Source organism: Symphalangus syndactylus, chromosome 2, assembly GCF_028878055.3.
Source record: "Symphalangus syndactylus isolate Jambi chromosome 2, NHGRI_mSymSyn1-v2.1_pri, whole genome shotgun sequence".
NCBI lineage: Eukaryota > Metazoa > Chordata > Mammalia > Primates > Hylobatidae > Symphalangus > Symphalangus syndactylus.
The window spans coordinates 94,501,250-94,528,291 of record NC_072424.2 but is presented as its reverse complement, the minus strand read 5'-3'; the positions used below and the strand labels follow the sequence as shown (position 1 = coordinate 94,528,291).

At 35.5% G+C, this 27,042-nt stretch overlaps 1 protein-coding gene and 1 long non-coding RNA gene across 12 annotated transcripts in view; one reads left to right on the top strand and one right to left on the bottom strand.

Moving 5' to 3' along the window:
- Positions 1–640, bottom strand: part of LOC129472575 (uncharacterized) — a 6,213-nt gene extending 5,573 nt beyond the window's left edge. Inside the window, exon 1 of the long non-coding RNA XR_008653975.1 lies at positions 511–640. This is a non-coding gene — a long non-coding RNA (uncharacterized lncRNA). The remainder of the gene's footprint in view (positions 1–510) is intronic.
- ZUP1 (zinc finger containing ubiquitin peptidase 1) lies at positions 445–27,042 on the top strand. 11 transcript variants are annotated; one of them, XM_055262264.2, is made up of 10 exons: positions 445–577; positions 2,107–2,679; positions 8,451–8,561; positions 10,381–10,502; positions 12,425–12,593; positions 16,963–17,151; positions 17,411–17,576; positions 21,548–21,699; positions 23,222–23,442; positions 26,796–27,042. In XM_055262264.2, exons 2-10 carry the CDS (start codon positions 2,121–2,123, stop codon positions 26,841–26,843), a joined length of 1,737 nt encoding a protein of 578 aa, XP_055118239.2. In that variant the 5' UTR covers positions 445–577; positions 2,107–2,120; the 3' UTR covers positions 26,844–27,042. The 11 variants fall into 11 exon arrangements, with proteins under 11 accessions (XP_055118239.2, XP_063476562.1, XP_055118232.2 ...); XM_055262257.2 differs by having other exon boundaries at positions 493–1,191; XM_063620516.1 differs by having other exon boundaries at positions 494–577; positions 2,401–2,679.

Here is a 27,042-nt window from a genome sequence, read left to right as displayed (position 1 = left end):
ATAGCTGGGAGCTTGATACCTAGCAGCATTATAAACCCTTTATTGATACTAAAATAGAGTGCTACTCAGCAGGCCCTACAGGGAGTTTGTAGACTACTATTTGCCCCAGGACCTGCCCTGTGAACTCATTCAAATTAAGTCTGAATGACCTCAGAGCCCAGTTTTCTCTCCTAGCAAATCAGCAGCAGGAAACTCGATGGGAGAAGGAAAAACTCGGAAATGGGAAGAATGCAAAAATGACTACATCTCTCAGGAGATCGAGACCATCCTGGCTAACACGGTGAAACCTCGTCACAACTAAAAATACAAATACTAGCCAGGCATGGTGGCGGGTGCCTGTAGTCCCAGCTACTCGGGAGGCTGAGGCAGGAGAATGGCGTGAACCCGGAAGGCGGAGCTTGCAGTCAGCCGAGATCGCGCACTGCCCTCCAGCCTGGGCAACAGAGCGAGACTCCCTCTCAAAAAAAAAAAAAAAAAGACTACATCTCCCAGAATGCACTGCATACAGACCGGCGTGGAGCGGCGCAGGCTGGGGTTCCTTCTTTTCCGTGGGAGTAAGGAAGTGCGTTTGAATGAGGTACTGAGGGCCAAGGTGTTGGAAGTTCCTAATTCTTTCCTCGGTTAACTGTGAAATTCTGCGTATTGGGAAGGCCTGGCCTCAGTCATCAGGCCAGGAGAGGTATTGGACGCCGCGCACGCACTCCTCTGCCAGCAGGCCCAAAGGGGAAGCCTAGCGGAGCTCAGTGTGGCAGCTGCTGGCCTCTGGGCCGGTAAGAATTGATGGTCCCCTCCCTCATTCCCCAGGCCCAAAGCTTTGACCCAGTTAGTGTCTGCTAGTTTCGTGTGCCTGGCTTGTGCCTTTGGCGCGGAATGTTTGGGAGACTCGGCCTTGCGGCATTCTGACCTCACCTGCCACGCACCTAGCCTGGCACTGGGTCCTTCTTGCCTCTCACTCGCTTCCTCTGAGGCACCTGGGTACCCTCTTGTCTCTTACCCGCTTAATCTGAGTCCATGTCCAAGTTCATCATTCTGTGTCTGACCGCGTCCCAGCCACCGGAAGAGAAGAAACTCCGGGTGTGACATTAATCCCACTGGGGGCTCGGGAGAACTGCCTTCTAAAATCAGAGACTGTATCCACTTGTCTGGAGAGAAATGAAAAAAATAAGGACAATGTAGGGAGGTATTTTAAAGGTAAATTTATTTAAATGAAGTGATAGTGTCATTACTTTTCTTTTCCTGTTTGATTTTAAATAGTCTTTAGCTGAACGATGAGCTGTAGTAGGAAGGTGGTGGCGAAGTGATTGCTTTTTTAAAAATTTTTTTTAACACTTTTATGTCAGTTGTCAGTACTTTGTCCATAAAATCCAAAAATAACTACCTTTAGATTTTACAGTAGTCTTTGACTGAACCTCAGAGAGATGAGATACCTTACCCAAAATGATGAATCTGAAATTATTACCCAGTTCTCTTGACTCTGGAATAAGTGCTTTTTTCTACTATACCACTTCTGCTTTTATTCTTGGGGCTGAGAGTACAGGCGTGTACGGGGTTGGCATTTTGGCTTCCACCTTTTTCTGCTTGTCTGAGCCAGAATTTCTTTATGTGTAGAACGATAATAATAGCTCTTAAATTATAATAATAGCACTTAAATAGCATTTGATACATGTAAGACTCTTAAGTTTACAGTGTTAAACTCTATTTTTAAGATGTGTTTATTTACCTCCTCAATATAATCAGCTTCAGTATTCAGTATTTAGATATACCAGTTGATAAATAGGTTTCTTCTCTTCATTTTTTTCTTACCTGGACAATTTTTTAAACGTTATTTTTTCTCCACCTTGGGCCAGAGACGTTTTTTGAAATATTTTATTTTTAAAATTTATTTTTAAAATTACTTGTTTTCATTATTGCCTTTTTTAAAAAAAACATAAACTTGAAATTTTGGTTGATATTTATAAATAAGTTTTTGTATTTGAGGAACAGTAAGTACATTGAAAACTTCATCAAAATAATCCAGTGTTAAAGACCAAATAATTGTCTCAAATCATTTTATGGAACACATTTTTTCTTCAGATCTTTGAAACTTAATGTTATGTTCTTTTCTAGCTACTTGTCATACCATGCTTTCCTGTGATATTTGTGGTGAAACAGTAACCTCAGAACCAGACATGAAAGCTCACCTAATTGTTCACATGGAAAATGAAATTATATGTCCATTTTGCAAGTTGTCAGGTGTGAATTATGATGAAATGTGTTTTCATATCGAAACAGCTCATTTTGAGCAGAATACACTTGAAAGAAACTTTGAGAGGATAAATACAGCACAATATGGAGCTTCAGATAACAGGAAAGACAACACCCTACTGTGTGGAATAGAAGTTAATTCAAGTATTCTTTCAGGTTGTGCATCTAATCATCCAAAAAATTCAACTCAAAACCTGACTAAAGATAGCACTTTAAAACATGAAGGCTTCTATTCAGAGAACTTAACTGAATCTAGAAAATTCCTGAGAAGTAGGGAAAAACACTCTGGCCTGACTGAAATAAAAGGATCTATTTATGAAACAACATACAGTCCTCCCGAATGTCCATTCTGTGGAAAAATAGAGGAGCACAGTGAAGATATGGAAACTCATGTGAAAACAAAGCATGCCAATCTTTTAGACATTCCATTAGAAGGTAAAGTGTTCATTTCATTATAAATTATTATAAGTTTACAGCCTCAATTTAATATGTGGTGTTTTAAAAGTTGGTTTGTAAGTCAGCTTACTACAGATGTGTTCTGAAATCCATTTTATGTCTATAACATTTTTCATTTGCTATTATTGAAATATAAAAGTACATTATGGAAAAGAATTTTGATGCAGATATAAAATGTTTCAGATACATTGAGAGTAGTTTTGGAACTTTCTGTCTAGTTTCCAGAGGGTATTCTGTTCATTGTCACTGACCCAATAGCATCTGGACTGTCCTGGACACTCTGACTTTGCATTGAGTTCTATTTTGACTCCATTATTCTGTTATGATTAGAGAACAAACTCTTTGTGATATCAGTTCTTTTAAATTTGTTGAGGCCTGTTTTATGGCTCAAGACACAATCTATCTTGGTCATGTTCCGTGGATACTTGGGAAAAAAAAGTGTATTCGGCTTTGTTGGGTGGAGTGTTATATGTATGTCACTAGATCCTGTTGTTTGTGTTCAGATTATTTATATCCTTCCTTGTTTTCTATAGTAGTACTGTCTAGTAGTTCTATCAATTTTTGAGAAGGGGTTGTTGGAATCCCTGATTGTAATTGTAAATTTATCGATTTTTCCTTTTAGCTCTGTCAGGTTTTGTTTCATGTATTTTGAGACTCTGTTGTTGGTGTGTACACATTTAGGATCTTATGTCTGTTTCTTATTGTTGAACTTTAAGAATTTGTAGAGCCAGGTGTCGTGGCTCATGCCTGTAATCCCAGCAAGTTGGGAGGCTGAGGTGGGCAGATCCTTTGAGCCCAGGAGTTCGAGACCATCCTGGGCAATGTGGCAAAAGCTTGTCTCTAAAAAAGAAAACAAAAACAAAAACAAAACTAGCCAAGCCTAGTGGCTTGCGTCTGTAGCCCCAGCTATTTGGGAGGCTGAAATAGGAGGATCACCTGAGCCTGGGAAGTGGAGGTGCAGTGAGCCGTGATCACACTACTGCACTCCACTCTGAGTGACTCAATAAGATCCTGTCTCCAAAAAAAAAAAAAATTCTGTATTTTGGATACAAGTTCTTTTTTGGATGTGTATTTTGCAAATATTTTCTCTTAGTCTGTGGCTTGTCTTTTCATTCTTTTAACAGTGTCTTTCATGAAGTAGAAGTTTTTAATTTTAACGAAGTACGACTTGACAATTTCTTCTTTCATGGATCATGCTTTTGGTGTTGTGTCTAAAAACTCTTCACCAACTTCTAGAAGTTTGATAGTTTTGCATTTTACATTTAGATCTACGATCCATTTGAATTAATTTTGTAAAAGGTACGAAGTCAGTGTCTACATTCTTTTTTAATGCATTTCTCTGATTATGAAATCAATATCTTTTTTGTATAGTTAATTTCCTCTATTATGAACTGCATATTACATTTTTTGTACACTTGAGTTACATGGATTTTTCAACTGTATATTGTCAAACTTTTTTGAGTTTTTTTCAGTTGCTTTTAAAATATATTTTCAATACTAATCCTTCAGCTGTATTCCATAAGATGTTGCTTATCCTTGAATTTTGTGTAGTATTTGGATTTTATTTTTGTTTTCTATGTATTGTCTAAAAAAGTATTCTTTACTCTGAATTCAAAAAGGTATTCTCATATATTCTAAAAACTTTAATGTTTTATATTTTCACTTTTTAAAATTTTTTCTGGATTGTGTGTGTGTGTGTCTGTATGTGTGTACATGTGTGTATTTTGTGAACTTGGGATCTAATTTTTAGTTTTTCCCTGTACAGAAACCAGATATATCTCTGATTTATAATATGGCTTCTGTCTTTTATTACATTTTCATATCTGTGTGGGCCAGTTTCTGGTCTCTTACTTCTGCTGTATTTATCTGTGTGGCTTTTGTTCCCTTATTACACCACCACTTTAATAGCTATTTTGTAAAATGTCATCAACATCAGATAGGACAGTTTTTCCCTCATTCTTCATTTTCACCATCAACTTAGACCTTCTCATTCTTTCTTGGAGTTTTAAAGCCATATTATCAAGTTTCATAAAAACTCTGTTGTCATTTTGTTTTAAATTCGATCAAAGTACATCTCCCCATTAATTCAGGTCATCTTTTGTATCCTTTAATACAATTTTGTGGTGTTTTTTTGTTTGTTTGTTTTGTTTTTGATGGAGTTTTGCCCTGTCACTCAGGCTGGAGTGCAATGGCATGATCTCTGCTCACTGCAACCTCTGCCTCCCAGGTTCAAGCAATTCTCCTGTCTCAGCCTCCCAAGTAGCTGGGATTACCCGCGCCCACCACCAGGCCCAGTTAATTTTTGTACTTTTAGTAGAGACAGGGTTTCGCCATGTTGGCCAGGCTGGCCTGGAACTCCTAACCTCAGATGATCCACTTACCTCGGCCCCCCAAAATGCTGGGATTACAGGCGTAAGCCACTGCGCCCGGTCTTGTGTTGTTTTTTCATTGCACATTTGTGTTAGCTTTATTTCTGTATAGTTTATAGTTTCTGTTGCTTTTGTAAATTAGATTTTTTTCCCTCTCATCTAAGAAACTTATGCAGTTTTATAGAAACACTATCAATTTTTATAGTTGAGGTATCTAGTCTTATTCAACTATTACTAATATTATTTTATATTTTTTGAAACAAGGTCTTACTATGTCACCCAGGCTGGAGTTCAGTGGCATGATCATGGCACACTGCAGCCTTGATCTCCTGGGCTCAAGTGGTTCTGCTGCCTCAGCCTCCCAAGGGGCTGGGACTACAGGCCTGCACCACCACGCCCAGCTAATTTTTTTTTTTTTAATATTTAGTAGAAATGAGGTCCTGCTATGTTACTCAGGCTGGTCTTGAACTCCTGTGCTCAAGCAGTCTTCTTTCCTCAGCCTCCCAAAGCATTAGGATTGCAGGTGTGAGCCACTGCGTCTGGCCTGTTAACGAATTTTAATAATTCTACATTAATTCCCTTGAGTATTCTAAGTAGATCATTTTATTATCTGCTAATAATGAAAATTTATGGACTGCTGCAAGGAAAAAAACAAGTGTATTGATGAAAAATGCCTGACAATCCTTTGCTGACACAATGTTTCCTGTAAGTTTCTCAGGACCAGTAAACTGGTAAATTATGGTATTCTTAGGAGTCTGAATGTTTAGTTGCGTTTAAAAAAGACCTGTTGTCATTAGAAGTACAGAAGTGAAATAGGTAAATAGCTAGATTTAACCAATGTTCAGTTATAGTAAATGGAACAGGTGGATTTGCAGGTGTTTTTTAGGGAATGATTATCATATAGAGAAGATACGTGGAATCTGGGCTGGAAAGTAAAGAAAAACATGAGGGTGGTAATGAATGACAAAAAAATAGAGTTTGTATATTCTATATAGGAGGTTTTAGTTAAGTCAAACACTTTTTTGAGTGGTAGAATTAAAAGAAGTGAGGTAGAAGGATAGGTGTTTAGGAGTGATATTTGAAATTGAGATTTCAGAGGTGGTTCACTTATTAGTGGTAACAAATTAAGGGTATAATTTTTGTCATTCGGTTGGTAAATTAGGGTAAAGGAAAAGATTGTTGGAAATTAAGGCGTAGAACTATTTCTATGGATATTGAAGTTGCTAAGAATGATCATAGTATAGGGGCTAGGAAAAGAAGGTTTTGATCCAGGTGTTGAAATTTTTAGTAAGTAAAAGGAGTGTCTAAGACTTCAGAAAATATTAGGCACTAAGAAAGGTAGATGATGCTATATTATGGTGACATGAATTATTACAAAAATGAGGCTTAAAACAGGTTTGACAGTGATGAAAGGGAACAAAGGGGATGCCTCTTCTACTTCTAGGGCCCTGAATTGTGAAAGAAAAGTTGCCTTTGTGTTAGGGGGCTATAGAGAAAATGGGGTGTCATGAACCAACCAGATTTTAGTTAAGTCAATAAGGTGAAGTGAATATCCGGAGAAAGATTTTGTGTATAGAGAAGCTGACTGATGACAGATGGTATTTCTGGAGGGTGTTGTGGTAGGTATTGGGAGAATAGGAGGGGTAATAGCTTGGGTCAGATTAGTGGATGTCCTTCAGATATTTAAAGATTGTTAAGACACTGCCACTGAACAATTAGATTGGATTCATTGACAGAACAGTGTTGGTGGTTACGTCAGCCCTAGATGACTCCATTGGACGATGATGGCTAACCTCTGAGGCTTAGTTTAGATTCTGGTGGTAAAAAATGTATACCGGGATATGAGGTGTCGTGTGGTCTAATGTTGAGGAAGGTTGGTTATCACTTAAAACTAGAAGGGATGGAGGGATTGGCTTGCAGTAGTGTGATGATCAAAGCGATAAGCAAAGGCCTCCTTGGCATTGGCTCTGGCTCTAAGGCATTTTATGGTAGAGAACTGGCTGAAAGACTTCTCTTTATATCCCCCAGCATTACTTACGGAAGCTGTATACCATTATTTCTTAGTGCTGCTTTCGGAAATGTTTTCTGAGTACTTCTTAATACTTCATTTTCTCTTAAGCTTTGCCATTGAATTTTTTATGCCAATGATTATATCTTAATATTTTCATTTTTTTCATCTTTCTATTTTTGCTTACTAACTTTCAGTCCTGGTTTCAAAGATTCAGTTCCCTCCTTTATTTCAGTGAGCATTTTGAACATACTTATTTTACAGTTTATTATGGATTACTGTAGCTCCATTTCTTCACAGGTAACTTTTTCAGTTTGTAGATTTCTGAGCTGTTTTTCTTGGCATTGCAGCCCCCAATGAGTTTAGCAATTCAAATTTTAGTGTTCGTCTGCTATGGGAGTTTTATATGATCCCTTCCCTGTGAAGCAGTTTCATGGTTCCTTCACCCTGGCTGTTCACAGTCTCTGCTTTCAGACCAGGCCTTACATATACAGATTGCTCTATGCTTTCACTCTGTGTATATGCACAATTCTGGGTACCTCTTCTATGTCCCTTATCTGTTGGTCTTGGTCTTATAGAGGAACCACTTCTGTTTTTGGCAAGCTAGACCTGTCTGCCTGCAGTGCTATGTGATGGATGCAGCTCTTTAATCTCCTGCTCCTGTGTAGACAGTATTACCTCAATTCCCAGCTTTATGCTGGATGTTTAAGTTCAGCACCTTACCACTCTGTTGGGTGCTGAGAGTTTAGCCCTAAAAACCCGTATCCAGACTGGGCCCTACTTACCACTTTGGTTTTCCTTTCTGCTTCTCTTGTTTTGACTACAGATCTGAATATTTATTATTAATATTTCCTTTTTTTTTGGAGTGGTGTGAGAGGTTTGTGCTATGCTCAGCCTTCTATCTCGATCCTAGAAGTAGAAAAATAGCTTTTAAATCCACTACAAAGAGCTTTTACTTATATAAGGTTAATAGGTGGTAGACAGTCTTTGACATGGGGTGAAAAAATCTAAAAGTTATAAAAATAAAACCAACTTGGCTGGGCATGGTGGCTCATGCCTGTAATCCCAACACTTTGGGATGCTGAGGCAGAAGGATCACTTGAGTCCAGGAGTTTGAGACCAGCCTGGACAACATAGTGAGACCTCATCTCTAAAAAAATAAAAAATTAGCTGGATGTGGTGGTGCATGCCTTTAGCCCCATCTACTTGGGAGGCTGAGATGGGAGGATTGCTGCAGTGAGCTGTGATGGTGCCACTGCACTCCAGCCTGGGCAACAGAGCGAGACCCTGTCTCAAAAAAAAAAAAAAGAAAAAGAAAAGAAAAAAATTAAAATTAAAAAAATAAAAACAACTTAATTATATCTCTAATACAGACTGTGATCAACCACTCTATGATTGTCCTATGTGTGGGCTCATATGTACAAATTACCATATTCTTCAGGAACATGTTGACTTGCATTTGGAAGAAAACAGCTTACAGCAAGGTATGTTTATATGTTTAAAGATAAAAATATCATTTAATTTTCTACTTTCTAGGACATATATCTAATTTTTAGATTTGTGATATGGAAAAAATATTTTAAAATACATCTTTTCCTTTGAAAGTGTTTTATTTACAAGTTGAGGCCATTTCTTTAGCAGCTAGAAGTATCTGAATATTGTATTTGGTCAGCGAAAATTGTTGAACTAGAAAACTGCCATATGGCACATAAAATTTTACAAATGAATGTGAACTATATAACCAAAACATCTTTCAGTGCATCTTGAGCTGCTTGAACAGCTTCTAAATGACTTATTGGTTTTATTGTGATTCTATAAAAGTTTTCCTTTCTCCCCTATGTTTTTTAATAGTGGCGTTGTTTAAATAATCATTATGGTATCTTAGAAGTGGAAAAATCCTATATGAATGTTAGAAGCCCACTGAACGAAAATAAAAAGTAGATCCCAAGAGAAACCAATTGTGTTTTACCCTATTTCAGTTTTTTAAGGTGCGTAGATAGCTTCTATTAAGGCAGAGGTATTTAGTGTCCAGTATCAATGATCCTGGTACCAGTATCAGTGTTCATGGACAATGTTACTGCTCACTCACCCTAACCCAAATATGAGATTATTGGAGCAAAGATGGAAAAGTTCTCTGCTCTGGTGGTTTCTGAATGTCTGCTAATTCTTACTCTTATTTATGATAGGCTTTGTATGAGCACAGATATTACACTGTAAACCTATAGTGGGTAATAAAAAGATATGGTCTAAGTAAATCACTGTAGATAACCTCAGGAGACACTAAACATTGATTGTGACTTGTATATCCCCAAGAATGGAAGGGCGACCAAATAGGAAAATGTAGCAGCAGCTGAGAACTTTGAAAGGAAAGGAAGAATAGTCAGTGATATAATTAAGCCATCAGGTCATGGGGTTAAGGAGACAGTATAGTGGCCAGAAGCCACTGACAGGTGGATCTGTGGGACACTGAGTAGAGAAGATGCAGGGTGAGATGTTGCAAAGTTTTACCATTTTGGGGGGCCAAACTGTAATTAAATTATTATCTAACACCTGTACTTTGTAAATGTGTATTTTTATGCTCTTTATTATTTTCTTTTTCTCCCCTAGTATTTCTTTGAAAAATCAATCTGCCTTAGATATGTTAAGGAGTATCAATGAAGGATGTTACTTAACCTTTTAAAATTCTGGTTTCCTCAGTAAATAATAATACCTACTCGTAAGATTGTTATAAAGATCAAATGATATAATTAATGAAAAGTGCTTGTCACAGCTTAAACACTTAGTGAGGCTGGGCGTGGTAGCTCACATCTGTAATCTCAGCACTTTGGGAGGCGGAGGCTGGTGGAGCACCTGAGGTTAGGAGTTTGAGACCAGCCTGACCAACATGGCGAAACCCTGTCTCTACTAAAAATACAAAAATTAGCTGGGCATGGTGGCAGGCACCTGTAATCCCAGCTAATCGGGAGGCTGAAGCAGGAGAATCACTTGAACCCAGCAGGCAGAGGTTGCAGTGAGCTGACATTGCACCATTGTACTCCAGCCTGGGCCATAAGAGCGAAACTCCGTCTCAAAAAACAAAAAATAAAAAACAGTGACTGTTAGTTGTCATTTAGATGGAGGTTATTCCTTACTGAAGCAGTTCTAAGTTTTGCTAAATTTGTACTCAGTTCCGTATCATCACAGTCATGAATAAATGGCAAATAAGAGCATTTACTCTATTTTAAAAACATATATTAAATAATAAACAATCTTTGATTGCAACAGTTATTTTATTTTATTCTGAACATTAAAAATACCTAACAGGCATGGATAGAGTCCAGTGTTCTGGTGATCTACAATTGGCTCACCAGCTTCAGCAAGAAGAAGACAGAAAGAGGAGATCTGAAGAATCAAGACAAGAAATAGAAGAATTTCAGAAGCTGCAGGTACAAAGATTAATAACAATTATAATATTTTGATTTGGTAAAGTTGTTTTTCAAATATGCTTTCCAGTGTATTATTTTTGTCCTTGTTATTATTCAAAAAATTTATACATGTTCGTAACAGCCACCATTTATAAATATTCATTCTAGTCAGGCACGGGGTAATCACTTCACATATAATATCTCAAAATCTTTACAACAAATTCATGAAGAAGTTACTTTAGGCCCTCCCACGCCCCCGTTTTTTTTTTCAGATGAAGAAATGGAGACAGAGAATGGTTAAGTAACTTGCTCAGTGTCAGGCAGCTAATTAGTGAAAAAGCTTGCATTCAAACCTGTGTAAGTTGATGGGACAAATTAGGAAACCAAGACTCAGAATTTAAGTGTTTGTATAGATGCTTGGAAGCAAAATTTATACGTAGAATTAATGTCTCCTGAGTCTTAAATTATTTTACAGATTGCAATTTCAAACATTTAGAACTATTTTTTGGGAAAATGCTTTTTTTTATGATATTTGAGGCTTCATTTATCTTAGGTGGGTGATTTTACCTGTTGGACTAAACTGGTAGCATCTGTTATATTTTTAATGCATTTAAAATTTTAATGTCTATTTTTCCTTTTTTCAATCCTAATTTGTAGACTGTAGTGTTATCTGTGCTAATAATGCTCATAGATTTTGTTGTTGTTGTTTGTTTGAGACAGAGTTTCGCTCTTGTTGCCCGGGCTGGAATGCAATGGTGCAGTCTCTGTTCACTGCAACCTCCGCCTTCTAGGGTCAAGTGATTCTCTTGCCTCAGCCTCCCAAGTAGCTGGGATTACAGGTGTGCACCACCATGCCTGGCTCATTTTTTTGTATTATTAGTAGAGACAGGGTTTCACCATGTTGGCCAAGCTGGTCTTGAACTCTTAACCTCAGGTGATCCGCCTGCCTTGGCCTCCCAAAGTGCTGGGATTACAGGCATGAGCCACCGTGCCTGGCCTATTGCTTACAGTTTTTAAATGTTCTTTTTTAGTGATGATAGGATAGTGCATAAATAAAAAGGGTTTACAATTGAATAGGTTTGAAAGTGTTCAGTTAAACAGGTTTGTATACTTTGGGACTTCTCAAAGCCTTTAATACACTAATGTGCATGTCCATATCACAATTTTCCCAGACTTGTTTGACCTCTCTTTTTTTCTCAGACATCTCACATGGGTATTGTTGCTTAGAATGTGCTTTGGAAGACCTAATGTAGGATTTTTTTCTCACTGGTGACTCATAATACTTGCAAAATAGGAAAGAAAATTGGCTTTTCTTAAGACTTTTATGCCTTATGTAATTTAAAACATGATCAATACAAAAAGTTTCCAATATTTAAGGAGGTTATGTAACTTTGCAAGTTAGTTGTTTAGATCTCAGAAAATTTTTCTGTAGAAAAGTTTCTGTGAAAACTTTTCCATAGACAATTTTTCCATAGTTTTATACATACTATTTGAGATTCTCACTCCAGTGTACAAAACATAGTTCATTTACTGTGTAACATGACTGACTAAATGAATTATGGATTAAGTAGGCCTTTGTGGACTAGACTGCGAACCAAATAACAAGGACTGACAAGTTTCCTTGAAAAAATCAGCAATGCATTCAGAACTCTTCTACCTCTCCCAATACCTGAGGTAGAAAGACAGGATCCTCTGCTTTCCCTACTACAGGAAAAGCAAGTCTCTTGCCCTGGAGATTGATTATAAAGAAGTGGTTGCTTATTAAGTCAATAATTTTGTGTGTGTGTGCGTTAATAGTTTTTGTAAAAATCTTTAAGTTAACTTGTATAAAGTCTATAAACCAGAATGTTTCAACATGTTTCCAAATAAAATTTTAATAAGTTTCCATCCTCATAGAGTTACAGGGATGTAAAAATTAAGTCATTTATTTTTACGTTCAATAGAGACAATATGGTTTAGATAATTCTGGAGGATACAAACAACAACAACTGCGAAATATGGAGATAGAAGTAAATAGGGGAAGAATGCCTCCATCTGAATTTCATAGGAGAAAAGCTGATATGATGGAATCGTTAGCTCTTGGTATTGATGATGGAAAAACAAAAACTTCCGGTAAGTATTTAAACATCAGAGTCATTGTTTTAATATTGCTTATACCACTGAAGTAATAATCAGAATCATTTTAATTTTGCTTAATTTTCATAATCTGTGCGCAAATATTTTTTAAAAAGTATCGTTTTAAAACTTCTGAATTTTTATGGTAAATAATTCACTTAAAAATTTACTTCTATATTGTGTTACTTGACATTTAAAAAGCTATGCTCTAGACAGTGCTAAGAGAAATATAATGTGAGCCACATATATAATTTTAAATTTCCTGGCTCCACATTAACAAAAGTGAAAAGGAGGCTGGGTGCAGTGGCTCATGCCTGTAATCACAGCACTTTGGGAGGCCGAGACGGGCGGATCACCTGAGGTCAGGAGTTCGAGACTAGCCCTACCAACATGGAGAAATCCCATCTCTACTAAAAAAAAAATACAAAATTAGCTAGGCGTGGTGGCACATGCCTGTAATCCCAGCTACTAGGGAGGCTGAGGCAGGAGAATTGCTTGAACCTGGGAAGCGGAGGTTGCAGTGAGCCAAGATCGCACCATTGCACTCCAGCCTGGGCAACAAGAGCGAAACTCCATCTCAAAAAAACAAAAAAACAAAAAAAAAGTGAAAAGGAACAGGTGAAGTTAATTTTAATAGTTTAAACCAGTGTATCCATGATATTATTATTTCAACATGTAATCAATATTAAAACTATTACTGAGACATTTTACATTCTTTGTACATTCTTCAAAATCCATTGTGTATTTTCTACTTCACAGCACAACTCAATTGGGCAGCCATATTTCAAATTCTCGATAGCCACAAATGGCTATTGGCTATTTTATTGTTTGTTCATTTTTAGACACTAACAACTCTATATACTTTGTATCATTTAACTCAAAACATTCTCTCCTGTACTGTTATATATTCCAAATGACATCACTCTTGCTTAGAGAAGTTACAGTGACTTTGCCAAAGCAAGGTTACACAGCTGGTTATTCCTAATCAAATCTTCCTTGCCCCATAATATGGCTTTTTTCTGACAAGTATTAACATTTTTTTCTTTGTATTTATTAGTATATTAACAGACTTTTTATGGAAACAACTTTGTTACTGCCACCCAGATTTTTTGAATCTTAATGTTTCACCATATTTACTTAAAAGTTTTTAAAGCTTCAACACCTTTGATAGGTATTGAAAGCCCTTTATGTACCCTTTTTCTAATTCTAATTTGCCCTCCCCACAAGGGAACTATTATCCCAAGTTTGATATTTATCAGTCTCATACATGCTTTAGTACTCTTACCATGTATGTACATTTCCATAAAATATTTTGCATGTGTTTATATATAAATGGGATACAACATGTATGCTATAAATTGTTTTGCTCAAATATATTGGTTCTTACAGTTCTACTTCATTCATTTTAGCTGCTGTGTAGTATTTCCTTGTATGAATTATAGCTAACTTATCTTGTTTTCATATTGATAAACATTTAGATTGTTTCCGGTTTTCTACTCTTTATAATTTATGAACATGTCTACTTCAGGAGTTTCTCTAATATTGCATCCAGACCTGAAATGCTAAGTTAAAGGGCATGCAAATCTTCAACTTTGTTAAGGTTATTATAGGATTGTTTTCCAAAGTGCTTGTAATCTACATTTACACCAATGTATTTCACACATTGTATGGTGACACTTTTAAATTTTTGCTATTTAACAGGTTATGAGATGATACATGTTTTAATTTGCATTTCCTGGATTACTCCTGAGTTAGTTTCCTCTTGAACGAATTACCTGTTCTCTTCCTTTCTCTATTCTCTATTGAGTTGTTTGTTCTTATTGATTTACAGGAGTCTATTAAGTATTCAGAACACTATTCTTTCATTAGTTATATGAGATGCAAATATCTTTTTCAGGCCTATGGTTTGTGTTTAAATGTTATATATAGTGCCTTTAATTAGACATAAGTTTTGAATTTGAATATAATCAAAGTTCTCAATCTTTCTATTTATTATTTGTGTCTTAAGTAACTCCCCCATCTTTAAGATGACAAATATATACCTTTATGTTTTCTTCAAATATTTATATTTTGCATTTCATATTTTGATTTTAAATCCACCCAGAATTTATTTGTATGTGTATGTTGGAGGGAGGAGAGAGAAGATAGGAATCTGATTATTTTCTCCTTGTTTATAACAGTCCTTATAGCAAGTACATATTATGCTTATTTATTTCACTACCATTTATTGAATCTGTATTTTCTCCACCTATTTGTAATACTATATATTATAGATTTTCATATATCCATGAGTCTGTTTCTAAAGGCTGCCTTTATATTTCTTCAGGGGTCTCCATGTAAAAAAGTTCTCACTATGGCATAGAGCATCCTTCAGATGTGTGATATGATTTGTTAGGATACAGGAAGAAAATGTTAAATATATCTGTAAAAAAGCACACTGCCCTGTAATATAGAAGTGATTTAGTGGCAGAGATTTTTATTTTTCGTTAATTATGCAAGTGTTAATTGAAGCAGCTATCATTTAAAGAGTCTTCACTTATATATTGCAATCTTGTTATAATTTTAACAACAGAATATAATTTAACTGAAGATAAATTTACTGTGGAAAATATCTAAAGAGATTTAGGTGCTAAGGAATAAAAAGTATAAGGAAATTTCCCCCTAAAGCAGTTGTATAATGTTGCTAAGACAGTGTGGCACACCATCTGATATGTAACATATATACTAAATATACTAGAATGTTTATTACTTTCCTTTCTATTTTTTCTGTCCCCCACTCCACCTCATTCTTAAACGGCTGCCTCAAATCTTGATCTCTCCATCAAAGTCTGATATTAAAATCTACATTTAGCTTTCTTTCTCTGAATTCCTAGCGTACCCATTCATTCCATGCTACAACATTTAGTACTTAGTTGTATATGATTTTAATTGTTGTTTTTCTTGAATTCAAGTCTTTCTAAGTTCCTTGGAAGTGGTTATAGTGGTTAAAGTATTTCTCCTTTTCATGGTGCAAGGCACAGCTACAACTATTGGTTCATTTAATTGTTTTTATTTATTGATCTTTTATTGTCTTTCTTAAAGACAAAAACCCATTTTCTTACAGGAAACCAAGCAAAAAGGATTTAGTTATTGTCTTTGGTGCCACATGCTATGAGAAAGTTATGGGGCATATAATAAGATCTCCCTACCCATAGGCTTCACAGAGTCTGTAGAGTATGTAAATATACACAAAGAACTATAGTATTCTGTGACTGAATGTGGCTGGTACCTTGGGGACACAAAAATAGGGTTAGAATCAGAAAAAGGGTCTATGAAGACAGTAGCATGTGAAGGATCTATAATTTTGAAACATAAGGAGAATATACTAAAAGCAGGAAAGGGGCCGAGTCAGATGTCCCTTTTCCTAACACTTTGTTTTTCCATATTATAGCACTTGTTATAGTTGGGGTCGATGACATTTTAAAGGATATTATCATATTTATCTTTTTGTACTTAGCATTTAGATAGTGCTAGGTGTATAAAAAGTACTTAGCAAATACTGAATTTGAAAATTTAATTTAATTTAAAAAATTAAATTGAATTAAAACTCCATGGGCCAAATTATGTTTAACATGTTCAGGTAGGCCACAGCCAAAATTACAGCAAGAAGAGTAGTGTGAAATAAAGGTAAGACAGTGGATAGCTTTCTGTGGACTTCATATAACATAGATTAGAACTATTCTAATTAGGTTTATAAGGCTGTTAATAAGATTCCTAAACCTATTGTTCTGCCTTAAGAAAAGTTGTCTTCTGTTGTCTCAAACAAATTAATTCATCTCCCCAAATAGCAAAATGGAATATGTTACTAAAGGGTTGAAATTTAGCATATTGGAGTATGAGATATGTTTATTATTCATAAAGTCAAGAGTTTTTAAATGAAAACATTTGTGTATTCTCATGCTTCGAAAATTGCAAAATAATCTGCAAAATAAAATCTTAAATTACAAAAAAATTAAAACTATTGGTAATAGGGAGCTATTAATATTTTCTGATTGGGAGCAAATTGATTAAGACTAAGTGATCTCCAGTAGTCTATACAATAAAATGGAGACACAAGAAGAACATTCATTCAACAGTTGTACTTTATGTGCTGGGCCCTGCAGATGCAGAAAATTTCAATTAACTGTAATAAATAATATGCTAATGTTAGGAAACTTGGATTGTAGTAACAAGCAAGGACGCAAACTAAGGTTATAGCAATAAGAAGGTAAAAAAGATGAAATAGACAGGATTTAGGTATGGAACGTGGAGATGTTGATATTAAAAATGTATGAGATAGCCATATAAAGGTGATAACGACTGCTTCTGAATCTCTTTTCTACTTTAGGAATTATTGAAGCCCTTCATAGGTATTATCAGAATGCTGCCACAGATGTGAGGCGGGTGTGGCTTTCTTCAGTGGTGGATCACTTTCATTCATCTTTAGGCGACAAAGGTTGGGGTTGTGGTTACAGAAATTTCCAAATGCTACTTTCATCATTATTACAAAATGATGCTTATGATGATTGCTTAAAAGGTATGTGAAATCTAGTACTCTGAACTTGTCATCTGATAAAATACATATGATATAGAATGATATAGCATACACAATTAATAGCTTTAACAGTTAGCGGATATTTATATAAAAAACCTGAATTCTGGTTAGAGGAAGAGAAAATTATAGAAGATGTCAGGAATAACTGTCTTAAAAACCATAAAGTTCCCATGATACACTGCTAAATGTTATTCAGTACTTTATTAATGGTCATGTAACATGTTTGCTTGTGTAATTTTAGGTATGTCGATTCCTTGCATTCCAAAAATTCAATCTATGATTGAAGATGCATGGAAGGAAGGTTTTGATCCTCAGGGGGCCTCTCAACTTAATAACAGGTTACAGGGAACAAAGGCCTGGATTGGAGCATGTGAAGTATATATACTCCTGACCTCCCTAAGGGTAAAGTATGTACCTTAAAAACTAAATAAATGTTATTTCCTTATCTGGGAGCTTTGTTTTTTAAAATTTTATTTTTTATCAAAGAGATAGTTTAAAAATAAAATTAAGTAGCACTGAATTAAGTAGCAATGAAAACCAACAACCTATTCACTATCTTGTGCTCTTCTCTACCCTCAAGTTCTGTCTCTCAGAGGCAACTGTCACTTCCATTGTTTTTAAATGGTATGCTTTCATAGTTGTTTCTTGGTTTATGAGTTTCAGATATTGTCTGTTTTAATATCTTATACCTGTTTACCTTCAATCCTTCTAATATGATTAAATCTTATTAAAATCAGAGTTTACATCATTTTATAAAGTCAGATTTTATTATACAATTGTGTAAATGTTGCTCGTTGCTGATTTTGTTTTCTAAAATCATTTATAATTTTTTCTCGAGTTAATAATTGTGTTTCCTTTTCTCTTTTACTATAATATGTGACTACATCATGGCCTCAAGTTTTTGCACTCTACCTGTCATATAATCTGAGGCTTTCCTTATTCTCGGACACATCTTTCTTGAGCCTTCTGTCCTCTTTGCTCCAATCTGGACTTTTTGCCTTCTAGATCTACAGCTATTATCATGTAGCATTTCTTTACTCTTTTTGTGTGTGTGTGTGTGTGTGTGTGGAGTCTCATTTTTAAAATGTATAACCTATTTTATTTTCTGTGGAAGTTATTCCAACCTTCTCTTAGCCCATCATAATTTCACGACATTATGAAATTTCACCATGGGGTGTAGGGCTTTGATTCATTGTGTTGGGTATTTGTTTTTCTCTTTGAATCTGGAATTGTGAGTTGTCTAAGATCTTAGTTCCATCTAGGATAGTAGGTAAGAGCTTGAACTTTGGAGTGAGACTGCCTAACCTTGATTCATAGCTTTCCTACTTAATCGCTGAATGAATGAACTTGTCTGTACTTAGGTCTACTGTTGATAAAAGACGATATTAATAGTAGTTAGACAATTAAATGGGATACTAAAGTGCTTAGAACTGTGACTGGCACACAGCATGACTTCACAGGTTAACTATTGTTGTTTGATGATTATAATCTCTCTGTTTTCTTTGTGGAACTATTGATAGTTGGCCACTGAACCCATCTTTTTTTTTTTTTTTCTGAGATGGAGTTTTTGCTGTGTTGCCCAGGCTGGAGTGCAGTGGCGTGATCTTGGCTCACTGCAAGCTCCGCCCCCTGGGTTCAAGCGATTCTCCTGCCTCAGCTTCCCCAGTAGCTGGGATTACAGGCTCCCGCTACCACGCCTGGCTAATTTTTGTATTTTTAGTGGAGACGAGGTTTCACCATGTTGGCCAGTCTGGTCTCGAACTCTTGACCTCAGGTGATCCACCCTCCTCAGCTTCCCAAAGTGCTAGGATTACAGACTTGAGCCACTGGGCCCAGCCTGAACTTCTTTACCTTCTAAGTTTATCATGTCTCTTTTTTTAAAATCTTTGCTTTTTCTTTTATTTTCTGGATTTACTCAACTTTATCTCCCAATTACTGTATTGAAATTTTTATTTTACCCATTATGTTAAGGGGTAATTTCATAGCATCATTTTCTTTATGGTTGCAAAATTTCTTCCAATGTTTTCTTTCTATTGCCTGCATTTTGTTTGTTCCATATTAATATTTTTTCGTATCTGTTTGTTTTAGTCTTTTCTATTTTGAAGGCTTTCTTTTAACTTTTGGAAATCCTTAGTTGTCCATTCAGAGAGTGAAGAATGAAACATTAAAAAGCTGATTAGAAGTGCTGTAGGACTGCATAGAGCTTGCAGATTAGCAGACTTCATTTAAAAATCTTAAGTGGATGGCAGAAGGTTAGTATTTGTTTGGGGAACTCTCAAATATCATTATATAGAGAGAGCTTTTCCCAGAAGTTATCCAGAGAAGAGTTTTTCACTCTCCTACCTAGAGTTCAACATTAGTGGAGGGGAGAGTTAAGGTGTGATTTGCCTTCTAAGTAAACTTTTAATTAATCTCATATTTTTAGCCTCACTGTTCTCAAACCTTGTGCTTCTAAGCTTTCAGCCTCTCTCTGATTTTGAAACTTACGGTGTCCATTTTCTTTTATTTACTTTTATATGTTTTCTGTGGGGCTTTCCATTTTCTGAAGATGTGAGCTCTTTTCCTGTCTATTCCCATTCCCTTTGTCCTTGGGTGTTTAAATCATTTTTTCCTTCAGTTATTATGTCATTGGGTTTTTAAGAGGAAATAGAGATAGATGTCTGCAATCATGTTTAATGAAATGTTTGCCTTAAGCTTTATGGCTTTATATTTTCTTTTATGTTTGTTTCTAAGTTATTTAACCAGTGTATCACATTCTTTTTACCACATTAATTGATTAGATTCAGAGGTAAAAATATTTCTTTCGTTAACATAGAAAAACTAATATTGTGTGTATGTATAATAACTTTCTTGAATTATTTAAAGAACTATTTTAATGCCCTCTAAATCTATTCTGCTTTTCTCCTTTTTCTTTTTGCCAGTCTGTTCACACTTTGAGACTATATATACTCTATCATGTTTTGAGTTTTAAAATAATTTTTTTTCTTTTTCTTTTTTTTTTTTTTTTTTTTTTTGAGACCGAGTCTGTCCCCAGTCTGTCGCCCAGACCGAAGTGCAGTGGCGTGATCTTGGCTCACTGCAACCCCTGCCTCCCAGGCTTAAGCGATTCTTGTGCCTCTGCCTCCTGAGTAGCTGGGATTACAGGCATGTGCCACCACGCCTGGCTAATTTTTTTTTTTTCTGCATTTTTAGTAGAGATGGGGCTTCGCCATGTTGTCCAGGCTGGTCTTGAACTCCTAGGCTCAAGCAATCCACCCGCCTTGGCCTCTCAAAGTACTGGGATCACAGGCGTGAGCCACTGCACCCAGCCGTAATTTTTGTCCAGCTTGTTGGTACCTTAAATAATTTAGAAAGCTTTTTTATTAATATATCCTGAATGTGTTTAGTAGTTATTTACATGTCTTTCTGTTGCTCTCTATATGAATTATACTCTGTAGGGTACTGTTTAATTAGTATTCTAAATGTAAATATGCAAACTGCTAACCCTAAAACATTCTTTTTAAACAGTTTGTCCAGAAGTTTATTTGAGCACTTAAAACCCAGTAACCAACTGTAAGTTACCAGCATTAAATTTGCTGAGGCTGAGGTTAGCAATTCGGATGTTTTAGAGATTTTATTGCCCAGAGAAACAAGGACAGGATATCTGTGCTATAGTTTAAAGTGATGATAAAGCTATCAAATGCTTTTAGTTGTACCTGACCTTTTAAAAACAGTTGTTGAGTAGTATGAACAGTGTTTCTGGTTAAAAAAATGTTTATTCAACGGTGACTTCCTCTTGAAGTAAGAATACCACGGTGGTCTGGTGGCAAATAGGAGATAGATGTATAGATGTGGGTACACACACATTTTTCCATGATCTTTACAAGTATTTTCTGTTATAGAGATTTGAGAGGCCGACAGGAAAAGTATTTAGGATCTATTTGATATATCCAAATGGCTACTGAGGAATTAAAATCAGAAATAAGCTTCTGATCATCAGGGTTAGAAACTAGAATAAAAGCTGTGAAAAAATTATGTGTAGATGACTTTTTAAAAATCAAGTATGGTCATTATTTACTATTCATGGAGATTTTATATATCAGAAAATGTTTGTAACCTTTAGGTTAGTCAGCAGACTTATTATGAAGTTATTTAAATAGTTATCTAGTTAGAGGAATAGTTAAATAGTTAAATAGGGAGAATTGTTAAATAGTTATCCCCCACAAAAAGGAGTTTTTTAGATAAGTAATAAAAATTTATATTTACTTTTCTTCTTTTATAGGAAAGTAATGGCTAGAAACAGTTAGTTCTAAACTAAGAATTTGTTGTATTTGATAACTCCATTAATGAAAATATCTTAAAATGCCCTTTAAATACGCATTTTGTTAATTTTTAATAGGTGTCATATTGTTGATTTTCACAAATCAACTGGTCCTTTGGGTACACACCCTCGCTTATTTGAATGGATATTGAACTATTATTCTTCAGAGGGGGAAGGGAGTCCAAAGGTAGTGTGTACATCTAAACCTCCTATCTATCTTCAGCATCAAGGTTAGTATTAATATATCTCATACTTGACAATGTTGTTTATAAGATAACAAATTGTTGCTTTCGGACAGGTTAAAGTGTTTTGTTTGTTTGTTTTTTTAGACAGAGTCTTGCTCTGTTGCTCAGGCTGGAGTGCAGTGGTGCAATCTTGGCTCGCTGCAATCTCCACCTTCCAGGTTCAAGTGATTCTCCTGCCTCAGCCTCCTGAGTAGCTGGGATTACAGGCGCCTGCCACTATACCTGGCTAATTTTTGTATTTTTAGTAGAAACGGGGTTTCACCATGTTGGCCAGGCTGGTCTGATAATAGCAGGGAGTATTATGACATTAATCTGTCTAATTTTTCAGAGCTCCTTTGACAGTATAATACTTTCTTAGGTAATTAAGATTGATATTTCTACAATACTTTGTTGGGTAATTAAGATTGATATTCTTGACATCATCAGGACCTTTTGCACTTGTTGTTTTCTGTGTTTGGTTCACTTGTCCTTCATTGTTCATCCCTTACCTTCTTGGGTCTTTACCCACATGTCACTTGAGTGAGGCCTTCCCTGACCTTACCTTACCTTAAAAGTAGATCTCAAGGCCAAGGCATGGTGACTCATGCCTGTAATCCTAGCACTTTCAGAGGCCAAAGCAGGAGGATTGCTTGAGCCCAGCAGTTTGAGACCAGCCTGAGTGACATAGTGAGACCCTGTCTCTACAAAAACATGAGAAAATTAGCCAGGTGTGGTGGCACATGCCTGTAGTCCTAGCTACTCAGGAGGCTGAGGTGAGAAGGTCACTTGAGCCTTGGAGTTGGAGGCTATAGTGAGCCATGATTCTGCCACTGCACTCCAGCCTGGGCGGTGGAGTGAGGCTGTCTCAAAAAAACGTACAGCTCATCCCAACATCCCACCACTGGCATTTTCTTCACTTATTTACCTCATTTATCGAGTATCTCTTCCTATTAGAATATAAGTTCCGAGAACGCAGGCACGTTTGTCTGTTTTGTTTGCTGTTGTATACCTTCGTGCTTGGAATAGTACCCGGCACATAGATACTTGGTAAATTATGAATGATGGTTTGGATTGACAGGAATAAACAGAAGTAAATGTTAGGAATTTCATTGTTTAGGAATATAAACTATAAGAGATTAAGCTCCCTCCACTGATATTCTAGCATTTATAGGTTTACTTTTGTTTACCTTTTGCAATCATGAGAGTTTTGTTCTAGAACAGTTTTTGTTCTTTCATTTGAGATAATTTGAATAAGAAGGATCAAGGGATTGGGAAAGGAAAAGTAAAATATTTGGCAGAATAAAAATGTTTTTTTTATAATGAAGCCTTTAGAAAACTAAAGTTAAATGAAAAAACTGAAGTAGAACTAAACTCTTATGTCTTAGGAGAACTCAGATACATATGTGTCAGAGTCTGACTGTATTTATATTCTAAACACACATATGCTCACACAACATATATACAGAGACTATTTGTATAACTGTAAATAGATGTGACATATGTATAACTTAAAAAAATATTTTGATAGGTCACAGTCGAACTGTTATTGGAATTGAGGAGAAAAAAAACCGAACATTATGCTTACTAATATTTGATCCTGGATGTCCTTCTCGAGAAATGCAGAAATTATTAAAGCAAGACATAGAGGCTAGCAGTCTCAAGCAACTTCGGAAATCTATGGGAAATTTAAAACATAAGCAATACCAGATATTGGCAGTAGAGGGTGCTCTTTCTCCAGAGGAGAAAGTTGTAAGTATCTAAATATTTATATGTCAAGTTTGAATGAGATGAACTTAAAAGTTTAAAACTTTTAGTTTAAAATCAGTGTTATCACTTTTTTCTTTTTTTTTCTATTCTTTTTTTTTTTTTTTTTTTTTTGAGACTGGGTCTCACTCTGTTGACCAGGCCTTAGTGCAGTGGCATGCAATCATGACTCACTGCAGCCTTGACCTCACAGGCTCAAGCGATCCTCCTGCCTCAGCCTCCCGAGTAGCTGGGACTTGAGGCACATGCCACCACACCCGGCTAATTTTTGTATTTTTTGTAGAGACGGGGTTTCACCATGGTGCCCAGGCTGGTCTCAAACTCCTAGGCTCAAGCGATCTGCCCACCTCAGCCTCCCAAAGTGTTGGGATTACAGGCATGAGCCACCGTGCCTAGCCCACTTTGTATTCCTTAGCACCTTATTCTGTTTCATTAAGTTGGAAAAGCCATTTGGTTTTATATGTTTTCAATTTCTGGAATGAACATATTTATATTTGAAATGGTACTTTAATGACTTTTTATACTTAGAGCTTCATAAAAGCGTTTAATTTTATAATATTTAATTTTTAATGTCAGGTGAGCGATGAATAATGGAAACATATAGTAAGAAAACCTAACTTAATCCAAGGAGACCTAACTCATATTGGTCTTATAATTATGGTTTATTAAAATATGATTCTTGTGACTCCTAAGGCTCTATTTTATGCACTTGGGCTTATTGGATATTCACATTTCTAGAATTTAACTTCATTAGAATTTCCTCTTGTCTTTATTCCTTGCAGTTAAGTGATGAGCACAATATTACAGAAAAATTCCTAGGAATTGAATCCTAGCTACTACACCGTCAGGGAGGGACGTAATATTATCGAAAAATTCCTAGGAATTGAAAAATTTCCACTTGGTGTGAACTGAAGCTATATGATAGCACATCAAGTCTAGAAAATGTGTAAGCCCTAAATTAAGAAAAAAAGCTCCAAAATACTTCACATTGATTTATTTCCCTCTAAAGAGAAAAGAGACTGAAGACTAGAGACAAACAGTTATGGACAATAATGGGATCATGGGGGAAAGGACTATACGTTTTTGAAATAATAGAGCTAGAGTAATCTTTTCAGCCTCATAACATGGAATATAAAGGCAAGGATTTTTTTTTTTTTTTTTTGGAGACCGACTCTCACTCTGTCACCGAGGCTGGAGTGCAGTGGCTTGATCCCAGCCCACTGCAACCTCTGCCTCCCTCCCCGGTTCAAGTGATTCTCCTGCCTCAGCCTCCCAAGTAGCTGGGATGACAGGCGTGTGCTACCACGCCCAGCTAATTTTGTATATTTAGTAGAAATGGGGTTTCACCATGTTAGCCAGGCTGATGTTGAAATCCCAACTTCTGGTGATCCACCCGCCTTGGCCTCCCAAAGTGCTGGGATTACAGGCGTGAGCCACCATGCCCAGCCACATTAATTTTTTTAACCCTATCATTAATTTGTCTAGATAAAGTTAGGTTTGTTTCAATTATTGTAAAATACCAAGACACTTGCTCACCAGTGTACACATTTGAGAGCATAGGTGTGGTGAAGTATTACTGTGGAGTTTTGCTGAACATTTTAGTTAGCTGTTATCTTTCTGGTTTTGGAAATGGAGTTGTTTGTGGGGTTAGAATACTAAAAATGTGCTTTCTGCACTGTGCATTTGATGTTCTAGTTTTCTGAGTCATGGACATAGCTGTGCTTTAACTGTAAGAATCATAACTTGGCTAACAATGTATAACACTGCCAGGTAGAAAAGGAATAATAATAATAAATATAATAAGATTTAATTATAATAGATTGAAATAACACTTGTCTAATGCTTATTCTGTACTATGGGCTATCATATCCTAAGCACATTACATATGTTAATTAATTTAATCCACACAACAGCCCTATAAAGTAGACACCATTATTAATCTCCATTTTATAAAAGAGGATGCTGAGGCAGAGAGAAATTGTATTCCTAAGGTAGCACAACTGCTAAATAGAGAGTCAGGATTCCAATTTAGGCAGTTTGCATCTGGAGCCCTATATTGCCTCTTCTGTAAGGATACAAAACCTCATAGTCATGTTTGCTGAGCTTTTGTGTGAACAGTTTCACATTTCTTTTTGAAAAGGTATTACATTTTGAAAAATGAAAAAAATTTAATCTTACTAATTTAATATAACTTTTTTTAGCATCTGTTTCTTATAGTTATTCTGTCCTTTTTCACAGTACTTTATACTGTAGGAATTCAGCCAATATTAATGTGCCAAGTGTTTTGCAGATCATCAGCTTTATTTAAAGGACAAAATAGTGATTTTACTTTTATTTCATATTAGCTTTTATAACTCATTTTTTAAAAGTCTATTTCTTCAAAGCAATAACTACAATTTTTTAAATTGTAGGATTAAAAACAAATGTGATAGTTTATGGTATCCCAAAATATACATATTTATAACTGCATTTTAGGTTTTGTTCTTCATATTTGTACTTATTAGTTCTGATCTTTTAATAATCATGCAACTATTATAGAAAGAGAGTGATTGGCTTTCAAAAAAATTTTTTTTAATCTTGGCCACTGTCTTATAATTACCATAAGACATTTCTGCCATAGATATGTTTTGAGTGTCTACTAATTTCAGACTCTGTTCTAGATGTTGGAGCAATTGTTTAGGTGAAAGGATTTATTTTAGACAATATCACCTAATGCAGTTCAGTTAAATAGTAAATACAAATTTATGCAATAGCCATGTTCCTTAATTCTTTTTCATATTATGTTATGCAGTTTTAAAGTTACCCCACTATATTCTTAAATTTTCCATTGTGTCATCCTTGTATTCTCAGCTTGATTTAACTTAGTTTTAATTTAGCTTGGTTTGATATGTCTTGATTTGGAACTCAGGTTGTGAAAATAGCACAAACATTGAAAATTTTTTTGAAGTGACATTTTTAAGACTATAATGAGGAATATGCATAATGTTTATAAAGTTTCTCTGTGCATAGCCCTGTCTTCCTCTAGCCTCCTCTCTGTTTTTATTCATCTCTCCCTGACTTTGAGCCAGCATTTTACTTTTGACTCATTATTCCATAAAAAAGTGACATTTTCTATTTCATACTGTTTTGTCTTTATCTGGAATTTTCTTTGTTTATGCCTTGGCTGGAAAAATGTTTATTCCTAATTTCATAAGTTTGAGATTGCAATTTTTCTTTAGGAATTTTCATTATTATCTTGAAAAAAAATTCCAGACTTTATTTTTTATATTAGAATGACAACACATATTCTAATTAATTGACTTATAGCTTAAAATTGTTTTTTAAAATTTCTTTTCAAGACCAGGAGACAAGCTTCCCAAGTCTTTACAGCTGAGAAGATTCCTTGAAGAATCAAGCATTTCAGTGATTGAGAACAATACTTTGTTTTCTAAATGTAAATATTGAACTCCTTAACACAATTATGAATCTGTGAATTCTCTAAGTCTTAACATATAATTTAATTTCTAAAATGCCTGTGTTAATTGAATTATACCTATCATACTTCATTGTTTGGTAATTATTTCAATAAAATGTTTTGTTTTTGCA